This window comes from Vidua chalybeata, chromosome 12 (assembly GCF_026979565.1).
Source record: "Vidua chalybeata isolate OUT-0048 chromosome 12, bVidCha1 merged haplotype, whole genome shotgun sequence".
NCBI lineage: Eukaryota > Metazoa > Chordata > Aves > Passeriformes > Viduidae > Vidua > Vidua chalybeata.
The window spans coordinates 8,984,401-9,002,310 of record NC_071541.1 but is presented as its reverse complement, the minus strand read 5'-3'; the positions used below and the strand labels follow the sequence as shown (position 1 = coordinate 9,002,310).

The window sequence follows — 17,910 nt, the reverse complement described above, 5'->3', positions numbered from 1 at the left end:
TAGTCAATCTGCTGTCCTCATATTTGTCAGTGAGTAAGAATGTATTGACTTCTGTACTAACTTTTCAGCTAACAGTATCTGTTTTTCTTACTTTGACACGAGAACTGGATGATTAACTTGTGTCCTCTCTCTTTCTCTGCTGTCTTCAATAGAGCATGCATCATTTTGAACGTGAATTTTCAGAAAAGTAAGCTAAAGCTGATTTATCTCTTTAAAGATGCTCTGTTTCTGAATGGGAAAGTTGGATGCAAATCTTGAAGTTGCTTAGTATTGGGAGGGAATAGAAGGAAAAAATCTGAATGTTCTTACAGATTCTTTTATTGAAATACAGCATCTTTAAAAACTATCACTAAAAATATTTTCTTTGTTCACATTCCATTCTCAGCCAAGTTTTTAATGCTGTTTGCACAATTGCTGTCACTTTAAATTCATAATTAAGTTTTTGTTTCAATTCAGGCATCAAGTTTACAGCATCTGATTTACTTCCTATTCCTTTTAACACACTCTTTTAACAAAAATGTCCCTGTAAAAACCCTTGGTAAGTTCTTGTTTGAGTGTTTTATTCTTAAAACTGCATGAATGAATAAAATGTGTGTTTGCAGGCAACGTCTTTCAACATATGTATTGGAAGGGCCTAATGATAGCTAAGCACTTGTTTCAAATGTTTTTTCTAGTAAAATACAGGAAAATATTTCACTGTAGGCCAGAACAATTTCATCTGTAGATGTAAATGTATATGAATGCATGTGTGTGAACTAAGATTTCTTTTGCACCACTCGTGTCAAGAAGGGAAGGACAGCTTGGTGTTGATGACCTAACTGAAGTGAATGGATTTGAAGATTTTTGAATCATGGTCTTAATTAACAGGTTCAGTATGTCATGCTCATAGCTAGTGAGATGCCATTCTGAACCCTGCATGTATTTATGTCTCACAGCAGAGCTCAAGTGTAAGGGTGTAATTCTCTGTTACCAGTTTCCCAAGAGTTTAACTACATGATGTTGTCACCAGCTCAATTTCAATAATAGTGAATCCTGAGGAATTTAATAATTTTCCAGGAAGAAAGGTGATCTCTGCCCCCACTTCCCTGTCTTTTCTACTCTTGTAAAATAACCAGACCAAAATTTGAAGATAACACGTGGAATCTTGGCTACTAATACTTAGTGATCCAAGCATTTTGTGTCTTTTTTGCCCTCTGTGTGTCAAACATGTGCCTTCTTTCACCACGTTACCACTGTATTTGCATTCCCTGGCTACTGCTTTCATGGTCATTCCCTATTGCATCTTGTACAACTACTTGCATAGTCTCTTTCAGCCTCACCTTGCAGTTCCAGACAAAAATCTTGTCTTTGTTTCTGCAGTTCTTGCATCTCTTTGATGCCATTTCTTTTGTGCTCTTGGTGCTTTCACAGCAGTTTACATGATCTATCTGGAGGTAGGCTGGTGCACCAGTCCTGCGGGGCCCTGCCCTGAGCACATCAACCAGTAATGGGTACTTGGACTGTTCTTGGTCTTGTTCTTCCTTTGGCCAAGTTTTTCTTTCCTGACCTCCATCCATGAGAGAAGCAGGACTCTAATGCTGGGAATGTTTTGTCAGTATTTCTAACAGTAAATTGATGTACATCTCTGGCAAGTGTAAAAAGCAGATTTGTGTAAGTTAGAAGGCCCCAGTATGCAATTTATTTCAGTTTGTGCTGCCATGGTGTAATGTTTTGGTTACTTCAGAAAGCAGTTGATCTACATGCAACAGGCAGGTTACATTGTTTCCGTTGATCTCTGGTATTTCTATTAGGACTTGAGTATGTCCTCTGGAAGGGAAGAGAGCGCAGATGAGCTCATTGTTTTCACAAAAGGCTTTCATGCCAATGAGAATTTCTCCTGAAGAGCTGGAAGTGCTACAATCATGGCACATATAAATGTACACTGGCAAAACTGAATGCTTATCGTGAATACTCTGCATTTTGAGCTTGCTCTTGTATGGGAAAAGTCTTTCTTCAAAGACTGGTATGGAAAGAAAATGAGAGAGTTTTGAATTATGTCTTTCATCTAGTATAACTGCTTGTTTTAATAACAGCAGTTCTGTTTTTACTGTTACTTGTTAGTCTAAAAACAATTGTTGATGAGGAATTGAGAGACAAATGGAGCACAGAGAACTTTTGTCTGCTTTTTTTCTGTAGTTGAGCTTTATCCTTCATCAAATCCCTTTTGAGTCTGAGTGGCACAATGTTACATAATTACTTGAATTTACTCACTTCTACCAAGCAGTTCTACTTCAGGAACAACAGTCTCTTGGTTGCCTTAATGTTGTTTTACCTTGCCCAGTATCACAGTTCTTGCTACTTACCAGTATATTCCTCGTCAGAGCTACTGGAAGCAAGTGTTAATAGGTGTCATTTGACTCTTCAGTCTTCCTATGGCATAACCCATGATCTAGATGATAGAGTTCAGATTTGCTGCTGAGTAGTACCAGGATATTAATAATGATGCCCTTACTCCTTCCAAAATATGAGACAAGATAGGCCCATTATTATTTGACTTGCGTAGCAGTGATGCTGCAGTGTGCAGCAGCAGAGCTGCACAAGATCAGGGTGCTTGGGAGAGTGCCTGGGGTAAATGAGGGAAGCCACTTGCCTGGATCTGAACTGCCAGGAAACAGCTCCATGCAGGCCCTCATTGCTGGACCAGCTTCATGTTCCACTGTGAGCTCTGGCTTCTCAGGGAGTCAGGATGTGGAGGCTGGGGTTGCGTGTGAAGCAGAAAGTGGCTGGTGTAGAGAGCAAGGGACAGAGTACAAAGGTGGCTGCTGCAAACAGGAGAGGCAGGCTGGAGTGTGTGTGACAGTGCTGTGATTCATTTAGTCTGTCAAAACAACCATGTGTTACAACATATTTGGAGAAAGTCAAACAGAACTTTGGAAGTGTAAAACACTTCCAGAAAACTCTATCTGCAGTTAGTACTGTAAAACAGAAGTATAATCTGGCCAAGCGAAATGGTCATCACAGATACTACAGTGATGTGGCTCTTCATTCATAGGAATGTCAAGTGAGTTATGTAAGTAAGAACAGGTAGTAAAATTTGCTTCCAGTCTTCATTACTGTTCATATCCCAAAGAACAAACTGCCTCACTAGGGACAAATAGGAGAAGCTGAATCTGGGAAGTCCCATTCAGCAATCTCTATTTTCCTTGGTGGAAGATCACATATGAGTCATGTTTTGCATCTGAGTCCTGAGGCCCTTCAGGCTTCATTTCAGAGGCATCTCAGATGACATGACTCACCTGCAGATAGAGGGATTTGATCACTTTGGCATTTTCCATCTGTTCTGTTCTTCACACTCCACTGGCATTCAGGGGATGACGGGAGTAGTGCAGGACTGGCCAAGTCCAGCCAAGCAGCCGCAGGCCTCTGGGGCAGGACATCCCTGGCATAATCAAACTCCATCTTCTCTCCCCAACTTCTCAGGAGCATCGTCCATCCCCCCAGCACCGCCCCCGCCGCCCCCGCCCCCAGCAGCTCCTCCCCCGAGCACAGAGGTGCCCGCGGTGCGGCCCGACGTCAGCGCAAGCCGGGGAGCCTTGCTCAGCTCCATTCAAAACTTTCAGAAAGGAACTCTGAAGAAAACACAGACGTGCGACTACAGTGCTCCCAGGATCAGCTGAGGCCACTGGTGACTCCAGGATTCAATTCCCTCTCCCCCTCCTGTGCTGACCCTCCTGACCAGCAACTACCCACCAGCACACAGCAGCTGCAGCTCCCTTCTTCTCCCTGGTTTCAGCTTTCCTGAGTAGCAGCACCGCCCTGCCCGAGTTGCTTTGCCATGCTGGGATAAGTACTCCGGTCTCCACTTGGCTGCAAGAACTGTGTTCCCTAGCTACAGTTTCAGGGGTACAGCAACTCCTATATAGCTGAATAAAAAAATCTGAAAATAGGAATGACCATGATGATGGTAAATTAATGCACTTTTCCTAGCTCCATTCCACCCCATTTTTCAAATTACAGGGATGTAGTTTTAGTCTGCTCAGTTTTTCAACTCTTTTCATGCACTTGTAACTTACCTTAATTCTTGCTGCATGGAGTCAACAATTTGTTTTACATAATCCAACCTTGAAAATATACTGCACAGGTGAGGGAACTGGAGAATTAAATCTTATTCCCACCATGTTTGCTGGTGGAGTTAAAATGCTGTCTCATGAAGCTTGTTTAAATGGACATCCTACCTGCTGTTCTAGGGCAAAGTGTTTTTAAATGAGGAAGCAGTTTTAGGGCACTGGGATGTTACTGTTGATTTAATTAAAGGAAAAGTTACTTCGAGTTAATTCTATCACTTAAACTTTATTGAAAGATCCTTTTTGATTTAAAACCTTAAACAAATTGCACTTTAAAGGATTACAGATAATCCATTTTTTTAAATTCAAGTACATCAGTGTTTGTTACTATGCAGAGAATGCCTGTACAAAGTTTCATGTAACCTGTGATATTCAGTCATTTTTATTAAAATGTTAATGGAATTCCTTCAGCAGCATGTGGTGGGTATGTTCCGGTGGGATTCAACCTCCAAGCCAGACCTCCCAAGAACTGAACAGCACCTCTGCTAAAGGAAATACCCTGGGAAGTATTCCTGGCTCTTCAGAAACAGGACCCAAGCTCTTCTGTCTGCTTACAGAAGATCCTCTCCCCGCATTTACCTGAGGGGCAGAGCAGACCCTGCTGCACAGGCTCCTCAAGGCAGCTTTCCCTCTGTACCAGAAGCTGCTGAGGGAAGCCTGGCAGAGCTCCCTGGGATGCAGTGATCTCCAAAAGGCTGCTCTGAATGTGTCCCAGCTCTTCATACACAGTCCACACACCTGCTGCTTAGCTCAGTGCAGCTGAATAAACTAACTCATGTTGCACTGCAAGAACTACAGCAAGAGTGTGCTGTTGTCAGCCCAGGTGGGGAGTTAAAAAAAAAAAAAGAAACCACAAAAAACTTGAATATTAAAAACAAAGCATCTGGGCAGGTTTTTTTTTACATCACTGTTATGTGGCAGCTAGTAAAGAAAAATTAGGTATTGTTTCCCATCTTATAGTGGAAAGGTTCAGGATCTTTATTTCAGCCTTTCTGCATGTGCAGAGTGCTCCTCAAACAGCCACCATCTCTTAACCCAGCCCCTGGGCTGCCACAGCCTCTGCTCAGAGCTGCAGTGAACTGCTGCCCTGATGGGCTGGGCTTCAGTGATCAGCCTGATTCCTCTTTAATGAGCCTGGCAGCCACAGGCTCCTGCAGCTGTACAGCATTCAAGGCCTGCTCTTGCTCTCTGCACTCAATCACTGCTGCAGCAGGTTCAACACAGCACCCCTGGTACTTACAAGCCAAGCAAAACCAGAGGATTTTTCCCTCACTCTGAATTTAGAACAGGGTTTCTCCACAAACAGTAGCACTAACCCAGCTGTACTGTTGAAAAAGCAAGCATTACCACATTGTTGCATATAGGAAGTGTGGCTTGGGAGGTTACCCTATATAAATATTTTGGGAGGTCACTATACTTTCCCCACTGTACAAAAGATCATGGAGCTTACACAACAGAAATTATGCATACAACGTGCCCAACACCAAGAATGCCTTGTAGAGCAGGATTTTAAAACATCTATTTACAGCTTATATATTCAAAGTTTTTTTCACTGCAAATACTATATCCTTCACTTGAGGTATGCTGTTATCCTCTAAGATTTTTGCGTAAGGCATGGGGACATCAGCACCGGTGACACGCACAGCTGGAGCATCCAAGTAGTTAAAGGCAGGTCCTGAAACAGAAGACAGTGTCAGGTTGCCAAGTACTATGGTTTTATCTTGATTCAACTTCTGAATGTTACTCTATTTAAACAATTTTATTCCTGTAGCTATAATATTCCAGAAAGCAGCATTCTGGCTTGTTTGTGTTCATGCACTCTGGGCTTTGGTCATCCACCCTATGAAAATCTCTGGAGTAAGACAGCTCCAGCTCGTCTGATGTAACCTGTAACTCCGCCTTTGCCTGGCTTCATCAAGACTAATCAGGATTTAGAATAGGGAAAGAGATCAATGTGTTGTGAAGCTGAGTACCTTCCATGATCCTGGCACAGATTTCAGCTCCTACTCCAAACTGGGGCCAACCTCCTTCTACGGTTACCAGATGGTTTGTCTTGACCACGCTGGCTTCCACCGTTTCGACGTCCATCGGCCGAATGGTTCGCAGGTTTATAACCTGGGGAAAAGGGAGAGGGTGAGCCCAGCTGTGATCTGAGCCTGTCACTCACCACTGCTTGGGAACTGGGCCCTTCAGCACTTTCAGCTGTTCTGACTCCAAAGACAAGACTTAATAAAATTCCTAACTCAGAAACGTGAAAGGCACATGCTGCTTGCAAGTATTAAGATCCTTGTAGTTTTGCAGAACTTCAACAAGAAGATGCTACTTTTTTCCCCCACTTAAGGGATATAGAAAAGTAACTCAAACCCCACTCACCTCACACTCTACACCTTCTTTGGAAAGTACAGCAGCTGCTTCCAAACAATGGCCAACAGGTCTTGAGTGTGCCACTAATGTAACATGAGTTCCTAGAACAGAAACAAGTGGTAGAAAAAAACTCTTGAGATTTAAAGCTTTTTCTCTAGACTTCAGGCTCCTTTCAAGGTAGCATTAGGATTCACTTGCAAATTTAAGGTTCTTAGGTTTATTTGAAATACTGAGCCCAGACACAGTACAAAGAGAGGAATGACCATGTTAAGACACAAATTTTGCCCTTGAATTCAGGGAACTGAAGATGTATTTAATATAGTTTTCAGATTATCCTATTCAACTGTTCATATAGTTCAGAGGTAAATTATGAACAAGTGGGCTGAAACACTGCAGTGATCTCTTTTTGCATTTTTGACCAAAATCACATACTTAGGTGAGGAAAAAACTGTTTCAGCCATCACTACCCAACCTATACTACAGAACAAATCCTTTATGGAATCTTTTAGAAGAGTATAGTTTAAGCTGAGATATGGACAATCAGGTAATATTTCCTTGTAAGGGCAACAGAACACAAAACCACACTACTGGATAAAAGAACATTTGAACACTTAACACTTGAAATACCTTCCTGTGCCCCGTGACAGCAGTACCCTGAATAGACAAGAGATAAGAAAAGTCTCCAAGCACGTCTATTAATAAGGAAACAAATGCATTCTCAGCTTACCTTGCCTTTCTATTTTAGCTTTTCCAATGGGAATAACAAACTCCTTTGACTGTGCCTGTTCAGACATTTCAAAGGGAACACCATAGAGTAATTCACTTTCCAGCATCACAACTAGAAGGAAACATAACTGGATTAGCATCTACACCTGCAGGCACAGGCCTGCACTGACCATTAACAGTCCTGCAGCTCAAGACAGTAAACCCACCCAGGCAACAAGGGAGAGAGGACTATGTTTACAGAAGGAATTTTAAAAAAAGTAAATCTAAGTCTTTACTTCAATAATGAATTATTTTAAAAAACTTTTACAACTACTCTGAAATTAGGTGAACTATTTTACTTTTGGTACATGACAATACAATCACTAGTTTTAGAAAAGTCTCATACTTTTAATAACTGTTTGTGAAAAAATAAAGCCAAAGGTTGCCCTGCTCTTGAATAAGGACATTCTAAATTTATAATTTGAATTTCATGATCTGTAAAATTGAGTTACATAGGCACTATATATGCAGGAATATAATAATTTTCCTAACTCATCTTCACCCTTTTTAACCCCTTTATAGTAGATTTATAAATGCTTCCAGGTTTCCTGGTTGATACCAAACTAGCACTACAACTGTGCACCTGGCAGCAGCACAAAATCAGTCTACTGTTAGCATGGCAGGGGACTGCTAGGGAAAGCATGAATCCCTCTGTGTCTTTTTACATACCCTACAACTGCAGTAAATCAACCTTGAGTGCTTTAGGGTTTAGCCAATCTTTGTTTTTGTGGGGAAAAACAGGCGTTCCTTATGATCGAGTGCCAGGTATTGCTATGACCTGCTGGTGCTCACCTGGATTATCATCCCGGATCGATGCTTTCAGCAGCCCTTTGGCATCTTCTGAGCTCCAGGGGCTGACGACTTTGAGGCCGGGGCAGTGGCCGTACCAGGCTGCGAAGCACTGCGAGTGCTGGGCGGCCACGCCGGCCGAGGCGCCGTTGGGACCGCGGAAGACGATGGGAACAGAGATGGATCCTGCAGACATGTAACAGGTCTTGGCAGCAGAGTTGATCACCTGATCGATTGCTTGCATGGAGAAGTTGAACGTCATGAATTCACACACTGGTCTCAACCCTGCCTATTAAATGTATTGAAATATGGTTTTTTACATAAAAACATGAAATATGTTTTTTTTTTTAAAAAAAAAAGGTTTAATTTTTAAAACCAGAAGTAGAGAAATGCAGCTGTACAAACCATAGCAGCACCGACGGCAATTCCTGCAAAGCCCATCTGAAAGAGAGGAAAACCAAGGGATAAGGAGCAGAGAGCAGCTGATGGAGGGATTACCAGGGTGGGAGAGAGGGCAGCTTTACCTCGGATATCGGGGTGTCGATCACCCTTTTGTCCCCGTACTTCTTCCAGAGACCCCTGGAGATCTGCAGGGTAGGAGAAAGGAGTCAGGGCCCGCCTGAAGCCCTTTCCCGGGCCGCCAACGTCTCCCAGGTACCTTGTAGGCGCCATCGTACTGTGCCACCTCCTCGCCCAGCAGGAAGACGCGCTCGTCCCGCTCCAGCTCCTCATCCAGCGCCTGGTTCAGCGCGTCCCGCACCGTCACCTGCGAGACAGCGGCAGGCGGGCTGAGCGGGGACACGCTCCCCACACGCCGGGAGTCACCTCAGCCCAGGGGCGAAGTCCCCTCACCGCCCGCCCGCCCGCCCCGGGTCCAAACCCTGCCCTGAGGGGCGCGAGCCCCTCTCCGGAGGCAGCCCTCCCCGCTACCTGTATGGCGGCGGGCGCGGAGAGGCGGAGGCCCCTGCGCGGCTGGAGCCGCAGGAGCGGGGCCCCGGCGTTGCGGCCGTGCGGGGCGAGGCGGGCGCCCAGCGCCAGGTGCCGCAGGGTCGCCGCAGCCGCCGCCATCTTGCCCGTGTCCTCTCGCCCTGCGGCCGCCCGGCCCCGCCTCCCCGGCTCTCGCGAGAGCGTCCGCGGCGCGCGGGCGGTGGCGAGAAGCGCGCGGCGCTCTTGCGCCACTTCCGGCACCGGGGCCGCGCGGAGACCCCCGCGGGGCCGCGCGTGGCGCGCGCCCGAACGCCCCGCCCGCGGCCCCGGCCGGGCCCGCGCAGCCCCGCGGGGACGCGCCCGGGGGACGGGCCAGAGCCGCCGGGCGGCCCTGTGGGCGGTGGAACGCACGGCCCGGCCGCGCCCGTCCGCCCCGCCCCGGCACCGGCCGCCCGGCGGGGCGGGGCTCGCCAGGACACTCCCCCGCGCCGTCCCCGCCCGCGCCGGCGGCTCCGCTCCGGGTTCAGGCACACTCCCCGCCGCTGCCGCCGCCGCCGGGCTCCGCCTCAGCGCCGAGAGCTGCGCCCGTGAGTGCCGGGCCGGGCGGGGGGCGCGGGGCCGAGCCCCGGGGCTGCCCCGGCGCGGGGGATGGGGGCGGTGCGGGGCGGGGGCCGCGGCCGCGGAGGGGAGCGCGTCACGGCGGGACGGGCGGGGAGCGGGGCAGGTGCCGGGCCGGGCTCCCGGGGCCGGGCACAGGGAGCGGAGGCCCCGAGCGGAGGGGACGGGACAGGTGTTCCGGGGATCCTGTTCCCGGTCGGGCGCGGGGAGGGCGCGGTGGGGATGCCCGGGCGGGAGCCGCGGTGCCCGGCGGGGATCCCTGGCAGGGAGGGGCTGGGACCCGTGGGCTTTGCTCCGGCCGGGGAGGGGAGCGGGTCCTGCTTCCCCACGGCGGGAGGAGGCAGAGCCGGGACTCTGTTTTGGGGTGGGGGTCAGGCCGTGGACTCGGGTCACTTGCGGGGAGAGAGGCAGAATGGGTTAATTCCCAGCATCTTTGCTGAATCACTGTGATCCGGGGGAGAGTTCTGTTACCACGATCTCGTTGGCTCTTCTGGGATGGAAACGGGCACTGCCCCGCTCCTGCTGAAGCCCTGGGCCCCACTCTTGGCTTTCAGGGGGGATTTCTGTCCCATGTTGCTGTCACTCCTTGGTCCGTATGTGTGCTAAGCCCCTTCTCTGTTCAGGGAGTCCCAGTTCTGACACCTGCCCTCCACCAGAACTGTTCAGAGATATGTTTCCTCATTGGAAAAACACTGGTTAATATCACAGAAGCAAAGTATTTGGATAAACCCCAATTATTATCACAGGTCCTGGAAGGCTGAGTGCCCTGGGTTGCTTCAGCAGGACCAGGCTGGGTATTAGAGTCCTCCTTTGGGTCTCTTATAGGAGGACCAAAGTTGTACTGGGATGTGGGCTCTTCCAACAAGAAGCAATTGAAATAAAGATTTGGAATCAGGACTTAAAACAGAATGTCAGAGCTCCTTGTGCAAGGGATGGAAACTTCAGGAGCTTGGAATTTATAGTGAAGCAATTAAACATAAAGGAGTGAAAACGCTGAGTGGCTAGCGTGAGTGTTTTTCCGTCCTGCCTGAGGTAAAGACTGAGTATTTGTAAAAAACAGCTCAAGAAAAGCAAGAGCTAAGTTAACTTCTAATAAACTGCATTAGTCATGATAAACTTGACATGTGCTGAAGGCTGTAGGTGCTTTCTTTAGTGAAGCTGATCTCCTGAATTGCCAGAAGATTTGGTATCTGGTTGTTTTGAGAATGCTCCTCCTCCTCACTCCCCTGGTTAGGGTAGCACAGAGGTTGCTCTGCAGACCATCAGCTCACTGTAGTTTGGTGGAGAACAGTCAGCACTGGTGCTGCTCAGTGTTTGTCAGTTCAGGTGAGTCACCAAGAATTTACAGTAAGAACTTGCCTTTCAAATATTCTGACTGGCTGGGAAAGAGAGAGGTTGTCCCTGTACAGCATAACTGTGCTGGTGGATGGAGTTTCTTCTCATCTTGTGAGATCTAATTGTGAGAGGCAGGGAGCTCACAAAGGGGGTGAGTAGCTGAAATGCCAAGTGTATGTCAGAGTCTTACTTTGCTCTTTTTCATTTTTAAGTTGCCACTGCTAGAATTCCTTCCATCTCTCTATTGACATAGGAATGCAAGGTAACTCTTGAGGTTAAACAGCCTGTGCTGTAATATTGATACCAAACTGCCCGTGAAGGACTATTGCCACAAGTAAATCCCTTAATTCTTTTGTTTGAAAAACTAGATGAAGAACATCCAGAGCAAATCAGGTGGTCTGTGCCCCTTGACTTACAACAGCTTGGTGTATTTCTGCTCCTCCTTTGAGTAACGCCATGTTGCACCATTGCAGGGGTCTCTCCAGGAGTGGTGGTAGCCTGTAGTCCCAGCACTGTCAATGCCTGGCAGGGCTGCTGGCATCCCCTGGCCTGGCCCGAGTGTGTGTGTGTCTGGTGTGTGTCTGTGTGTGTTTTCACAGATGCAGACGTTCATCTGACTCTTAAATGCTTTCTTTGAATTTCAGCTTGCAAACTGGTTTGCAGCTCTGTTCTGGGAGAAGCCCTGCTGGAGTTAGTGGCGCTACCTGTTGCAGCAGTGTTGCTGATAAACAGCCTTGTAATCCTCTGAGTCATAACATATGAAATAAGAGTGAGCGTTTTATAAATGCAGGTATCCAGTTTGGTGTGTCGAGTAGAAAGTGATGACCTGAGTACTTTTCTTGCTTCTCACTGTGCCATTCCAGTTCTGGCTGTGCTGGGCTGTGGCAGGAGCCCCAGTGACCGTGTCATGCTGTGTGTCCTCTCCCTGCACGCAGAGCAGTGTCACGACAGCAGGACTGTGGTTTGACACTGTCTGTGCACTTCTGCTCCCGCCAGAGAGGGACATCCCGTTTGGCTGAATTGTGTCAGCAATTTCTCTGACTGAATTTCACTTTAAGTATTTTTTGTGGTTATCAAATGTAGGCTGCCTTGGGATATGACTGTGTGTCATCTGTAATTTGCTGTCTGGACAGGAGTAGCTGTGTTGGCAAGCTTGTCCCTGCGTGCAGTCCATTGGTGTGTGACACAAGGACAGAGCTGGCTTGAGGCTGCCTGTGCTGGAGGATGGATGGAGTGTCTGCCCACCCCCACTGATGATCACTGTGTCCCATTCAGGAGGATTTAAAGCATCATTGAAAGGGCACATGTTATGAAGGGTGTCCATCCTCAGCCTTGCTCTAATGTGGTTGGTGAATCCTCAGCTCAGGTTGTACCCAAACTAAGCTACTTTCACCTCTGAAGTTGCCTAGAAATTCAAAGCTCCCAGGCTGATAAAGGAAGTAGTGAAGAGTTGGGATCACACTCAGGCATTTTAGGATGGCCTCCTGGTATCATCCTTTTGTGTGGCACATCTTGCTCCAGCACTGGTTTGCCAGGGAGGTCTGTGTGTGCCTTGTGGTTCTGGGTCCTTACACAAAGGTCACAGAGATTTCTCCATGCCCCTTCTATGTTGAGGGCTAGGTTTGTTTCAGATGATTGCGCTTGTAAATTTTTTACTCGGGTGTTAGACAGCAGTGCTGTGATCAAAGATTAAATCATGCCTTTGCACTGGCTTGCAGCGGCTCTTTCTTTCCCTGATGAAGTCTTGATTCGTCTGTACCAGACTTACATGCTGACCAAAATAACATCGTATTCACTAGTTAAAATAGCACTGATGGACATCTCTGCCTTTGAAGTATTCTGGATGTGTAATTTGAGTTAATTTTATTAAGACTGCAGATCTCTTCTGTCATGATTACTGGTGAGGTTTCTGGCTGGCTGCATCATTTCACTTTCAAGTGAGTATCAGAAACCTGTACAGTCTCATATGGTTTTAATGCATCTGCATATTATCCTTGTCTTGTACTTGACCAGAATAACACCTTCAAGTGCTAGAATTTAAAAGATCTGGTCTATTGCTAAAAGTTTACAAAGTGTACTTGAGTGACAATTCCAAAAAAACCAAAACCAAACCAACGGAAAAAAACCCTCCAAACAAACAAACAAACAAAAAAACCCCACAAAAAAACCCAAACCAAAAAACCCCCAAAAAACCAAAACAAAATGAAACAAAAAAAACAAACAGCAAAATTCTGAAAGAATTGATTACTTGATTTGTGAGCAGTTAAAAAAATAATTACAGAGGCTGGCAAAAGAGCTGGTGTTCCAGGTTTATCTGCTGTTGGGGGATGTGCTTTAATGTACTCTCTTGAGGCATACTCTGTCTCTAATTTGTAAAAATAGGATCCTGGTATGACTTGTTCTGTACCTTAGTATTCCTTAGTCTTCTGTTGTCTGACCTCACTATTTTCATATACTGATTTGGGTTTTTTTTTACTCTTTAATCCACTTGAGATGCAGCTGGGGCTGTGCTTGTACTGCTGGGTCTCAAAGACGTGACCTGCTGGACACTGTTTTGCCCAGGCTGTGGATTTGGGCAGGGCAGCAGGGCACAGAGAGGTGGGATGTGCTGCCTTGTTCTGTGGTGAATGAAACCAACCTCATTTCCTAGGAATGAGAAGGGCAAGTTATCTTTTTTGTTTGTGAATTAACTGTGAACATTGAGTCATTTTGGAATGTGGGGCTCTGGCTTGGCTAAATCTTAGTGTGCCTTTAGCTGGGTGGCTGTATATTGGAGTTTGTTAGTAAAGAGGATGGGACCAGAAGTCTTGGGAACTGTGTGGTCTTTTAAGATATAAAAATAAACAAAGCTGAGAAGCTCTACCCTACTTAAAACAGGCTGACCTAAATTTTCAGCAATTCTAGCAGAGAGGCAGGCACTGGGTAGGGATAAAGGCTTACTTGACAACTGGCTTCCCTGTCCTTCCATCGCTTGACAAGGTTGACAGGCCACCTTTGGCAAATCAACACTGGAGTCTGAGGTCATTCACTTCCCCCTTCTTGAGCTGCACAGCCTGGCTGTGGATTTGCCTTGTGCTCCTGTGGATAGTCCCCTTGTTATGCAAGTCAACAGTTCAGCATCTTCTGGGAAGTCACAGCATGAATCTCTTCTCAAATTGCTTTTGTTGGAGTGTGTTGACAGCATGTTAGATGTCCTCTGGCTTGTCCCTACAGAGATTGCTTTTGAGAGTAGGTGTCTGGGAAGTCCTTTCATACTCTTTGTCTGTGGATTAATGTTCTTGCTATCAGTTGCAGTTCTCCACTACTGAATTATTAATTCTGCAGTGAGGGTTTTTTCTTCTTAGTGTTCATTGACTTTCATGCTTGATTTATTTTTCTGAGCAGTTTAAAACTGGAGCATGGGAATGTTGACTAATATTAACGGATCACGTGTGTGATCTCAGAGGTGGCTAAATAAACTTTCTTAATTGGGAAAATGGCATCTGTCTTCCAAAGTACTCACAGTTTCCCAGGTGAAAGGTTGCTTGTGAACATGTATTGCCCTCAAAGGCACATTGCTTGTTTTTCAAGAAAACTGGGATGTTCAGGCAACCAGTGGAGTGGTTACATCTGCTCCAGAGACAGTCCTGTAGGTAATGTGATGGGAGAAGGAGGGAAAAGAGGGTTTTCAGATTCTCCTGCTAATGTGACTTTGTAACTGAATGTTTTCCTGGCAGAGATGCTGCCTTTGATTGGAAACCATTCCCCTTGGTGTACTTCTAGGTACTGATGGTCTGCCATGTTTTGTTCTGTGTTTGTGTGTGCTTTTTCCTGCAGGGAGATAAGAGGAGAGGAATTGTGTATCCTTTCAGCAGCCTTCTGTTAAACTTGGAATACCACAGCTCAAGCACGTGAACAGATGGATAATGGAGACTGGGGATATATGGTGAGTGCAAGTGTGCACTGTGCACTACAACTGGGCTTCCAAGGTCTTGCAGCAAGAATCCTTCCAGATCTGCCTTCTGTAGATCCAGAGCTTCAGTTGTGAGAGAAGGAAAACTATGCCTGTTAAAACAGCTTTACCACAGCTTACACACCTTCCCTGGAGTGCTGCACCTCCTGTGCAATTTGTGGAGTGCCCAGGTTCACATTTGTTAGGGACAATCAGCCAGGACTGAACTGATGCCTTGAGCTCCCTGTTACTGTTTTCTAACAAAAAAGCTGAAAATAGTTTATGTTTTTTGCTTATTATTTTAAGGACTTTTGTAGTTTTATTTATCGAGAAAAGTATTTTTTCTTGTAAACCTTGTCTCAAACTAGACAAGCACATCTTATTTTTCTCCCCTTCTCATTCTGCTGCCATGCATATGTCTCTTTTCTCTGGCTGGCTGCAGTCCTGGTTGTTAGAGTTGTGGACAGATGGGATTTATGTTCCTTTCTCTCTTACTTCCTCATGTGCTATCTGGAATCTGATGCAGACTGGTTTGTGCTCTGCTCCCCACTTCTATGCAGCACGCTAATTTGTTAATAAATATTTCTTTTTAGAGTTAAAAGCTGAAAGTTCTTTTTCTCCCTTGCCTGTTTTAATGAAGCCTCTGAGCCAAAGCGTGGATTATTTTGATTGTGAGCTCTTGGTCCTATGTTTAAACCTGCATTGTCTTCCTCTTCTGAGGGATAAAAAGAGGCTTAACATTTGTTTGGCCTTTTTCTTTTTTTTTTTTTTTTTCTTTTTTTTTTTGTTTTGATTTTGTTCTAGAATGAGAGACAGATTGTGAAAGTAAGAAACATTACTGGGCCTCATTCTGATTAACTTGTTCTTCAGGAAATTTCTCTGTTCTCATTTCCCCATCTGTAGAATAGGAAAAAACTTGCTGCCCGAATGCTAAACTTGATCCTGCGACAGTAGCTTAGTTGTTAAGATTTCTAAAGCATTCTGGAAATGTGCATTCTGCATACTAAGTATCATCCTGTCTAGTTGCCAGTGGTGCCTTGTTGCTAGGTGGCTTGGATTTGTTCAGGTTTGAACAGCCCTTAGAGGCGTTGGAACAGGAGAATTGTGATTTCCCCCCAGTTTTCCAGCAGTGTTTGCCGTGTGTGTCAGCAAGGTGATCGAATCTTCTTGTTGGGGCTTGATAAACTCTGCAATTTCTCTCTTTCTAGATGACTGATCCAGTCACGCTAAATGTGGGTGGACACATGTATACGACCTCCCTCACAACTCTAACGAGATATCCTGACTCAATGCTCGGGGCCATGTTCAGGGGAGACTTCCCCACTGCCAGGGACTCTCAGGGCAATTACTTTATTGACAGAGATGGACCACTTTTCCGTTATGTTCTTAACTTTTTAAGGACCTCAGAGCTCACTTTGCCACTGGACTTCAAGGAGTTTGACCTGCTCCGGAAGGAAGCAGACTTCTATCAGATTGAACCCTTAATTCAGTGTCTTAATGACCCCAAGCCGCTGTATCCTGTGGATACCTTTGAGGAGGTGGTGGAGCTGTCCAGCACCCGGAAGCTTTCCAAGTACTCCAACCCGGTGGCTGTGATCATCACGCAGCTCACCATCACGACGAAAGTCCATGCACTACTGGAAGGCATTTCAAACCACTTCACCAAGTGGAATAAGCACATGATGGACACCAGGGACTGCCAGGTGTCCTTCACCTTTGGGCCATGTGATTACCACCAGGAAGTGTCGCTCCGAGTCCATCTCATGGAGTACATCACAAAGCAAGGCTTCACGATCAGGAACACCAGAGTCCATCACATGAGCGAGCGTGCCAATGAAAACACAGTGGAACACAACTGGACTTTCTGTAGACTGGCACGGAAAACAGATGACTGATTCTGACTCTGCAGGAGCCACTTCAGTGATTAGCAACTTAATTGGACAGTGAACCCAAGAGAGTCTGGATTTTGACTAAAGCAACAATATGGGCTTTTTTTATACGACTATTTATTGTTTATCAGTGAGGACTGGAGGAGTTTCATTCTCTAGCAGCTCTGTTCTTTTGTCCAGTTCAGAAAAAAAACCGTGCATGTGCCTGTTCAGTCAAGACACCTTTTTGTTTGAAAGAGGGAGTCCGAAGAATCAGTACAATAGGGTATTCTGTGTCATTAACACAATTCTCTGAACTCAACTCAAAGTGCTAAAATTACCTCTTGTTTAAATGGTTTCTAATCCATCTAATGCTATGACACTGGGAGCAAGAAACAAAAAAGATTTTAAAATGCAGTTGGGGAGAAGCTGCTATTGTGTAGACTAATTTAGTTTCTAAATCAATAAACAGTATTTTAATGTTCTAGGAAAACAAATCCCACCCTTTAAAAGTACTTGGTAAGTACAGTTTCTTACAGTTATGACAACTGTTTCTTTCTATGCATATAAATCAAGCAACCAAATATTATCTGTAGCCATGGAAATATGATTACAAATATTTATAATGGATTCTAAATGCAAAATGTCCCTGTGGTAGAATTCATATTTTTAATGCCTGGTGCAATATTATTCCCAAGTGTAATGCCTGCCAGAAGAAGCTAATAAAAATGTGACATACAGAATATTGTTTTGTATTTTCTCTTTGTCTTTTAGAATTCTCATACTTAAAAAAAAGCAAACCCAACGAAACAAAAAACCTCCCACCCAAATCCTGGTTTTTGTGCTGCGGAGTAGTTTGGGTGTTCTGGTAGGGCCCTGGTTTCTTCCATTAATGATGTCATTTGTTCCTTTTAATGTTAATCAGTTGATTCAAATGTCATTATAGACAAAGCTTGTGTTCTGAGAACTTCTTTAGATCGATAGAAAGATAGCAAATATTTGTACTGGCTAAAGGGGTAGGGATGGTGGGAACACAGAGCCAAAATACTTCATGCTGCTAATAGAGTTGCATGGTTTGTCAGCACTTTATGCAGTGACTTCATATATCATTCCAACTGCAGAATGCTTTTTCTAGTGATGTTCAAGTCAAGGCATTAAAATTCTGTGGCTTTATTCAATTTCATACAGACATTTCTACTTATCCTGGTCC

At 45.6% G+C, this 17,910-nt stretch overlaps 3 protein-coding genes across 14 annotated transcripts in view; 2 read left to right on the top strand and 1 right to left on the bottom strand.

Annotated features, from left to right (window-relative positions):
- PXK (PX domain containing serine/threonine kinase like) overlaps positions 1 to 3,925 on the top strand; it is a 32,395-nt gene extending 28,470 nt beyond the window's left edge. For 2 of the 7 annotated variants that reach the window (XM_053953464.1, XM_053953463.1), the window contains exons 18-19: positions 457 to 538; positions 3,460 to 3,538. In XM_053953464.1, coding sequence (XP_053809439.1) covers positions 457 to 512 — 56 coding nt within the window. In that variant the 3' untranslated portion in view covers positions 513 to 538; positions 3,460 to 3,538. Of the gene's footprint in view, positions 1 to 152; positions 188 to 456; positions 540 to 3,459 lie in introns of those variants that run through there. The other 5 variants (XM_053953467.1, XM_053953465.1, XM_053953461.1 and 2 more) reach the window with 3 other exon arrangements.
- Positions 3,926 to 4,309: 384 nt separating this feature from the next.
- PDHB (pyruvate dehydrogenase E1 subunit beta) lies at positions 4,310 to 9,122 on the bottom strand. The gene is made up of 9 exons (XM_053953468.1): positions 8,952 to 9,122; positions 8,680 to 8,787; positions 8,546 to 8,608; positions 8,427 to 8,462; positions 8,025 to 8,310; positions 7,195 to 7,305; positions 6,477 to 6,568; positions 6,077 to 6,218; positions 4,310 to 5,778 (listed from the first exon to the last, which is right to left on the bottom strand). The coding sequence occupies exons 1-9, from the start codon at positions 9,087 to 9,089 to the stop codon at positions 5,633 to 5,635; spliced, it is 1,122 nt and encodes a 373-aa protein (XP_053809443.1). The 5' UTR covers positions 9,090 to 9,122; the 3' UTR covers positions 4,310 to 5,632.
- Positions 9,123 to 9,418: 296 nt separating this feature from the next.
- On the top strand, positions 9,419 to 17,443 carry KCTD6 (potassium channel tetramerization domain containing 6). Of its 6 annotated transcripts, none has more exons than XM_053953416.1 (5): positions 9,419 to 9,535; positions 12,035 to 12,250; positions 12,773 to 12,838; positions 14,718 to 14,826; positions 16,041 to 17,443. In XM_053953416.1, the coding sequence occupies exons 4-5, from the start codon at positions 14,800 to 14,802 to the stop codon at positions 16,725 to 16,727; spliced, it is 714 nt and encodes a 237-aa protein (XP_053809391.1). In that variant the 5' UTR covers positions 9,419 to 9,535; positions 12,035 to 12,250; positions 12,773 to 12,838; positions 14,718 to 14,799; the 3' UTR covers positions 16,728 to 17,443. The 6 variants fall into 6 exon arrangements, with proteins under 6 accessions (XP_053809391.1, XP_053809392.1, XP_053809390.1 ...); XM_053953418.1 differs by lacking the exon at positions 9,419 to 9,535 and adding an exon at positions 11,488 to 11,691; XM_053953417.1 differs by lacking the exon at positions 12,773 to 12,838.
- The last annotated feature ends 467 nt before the right edge of the window (positions 17,444 to 17,910 follow it).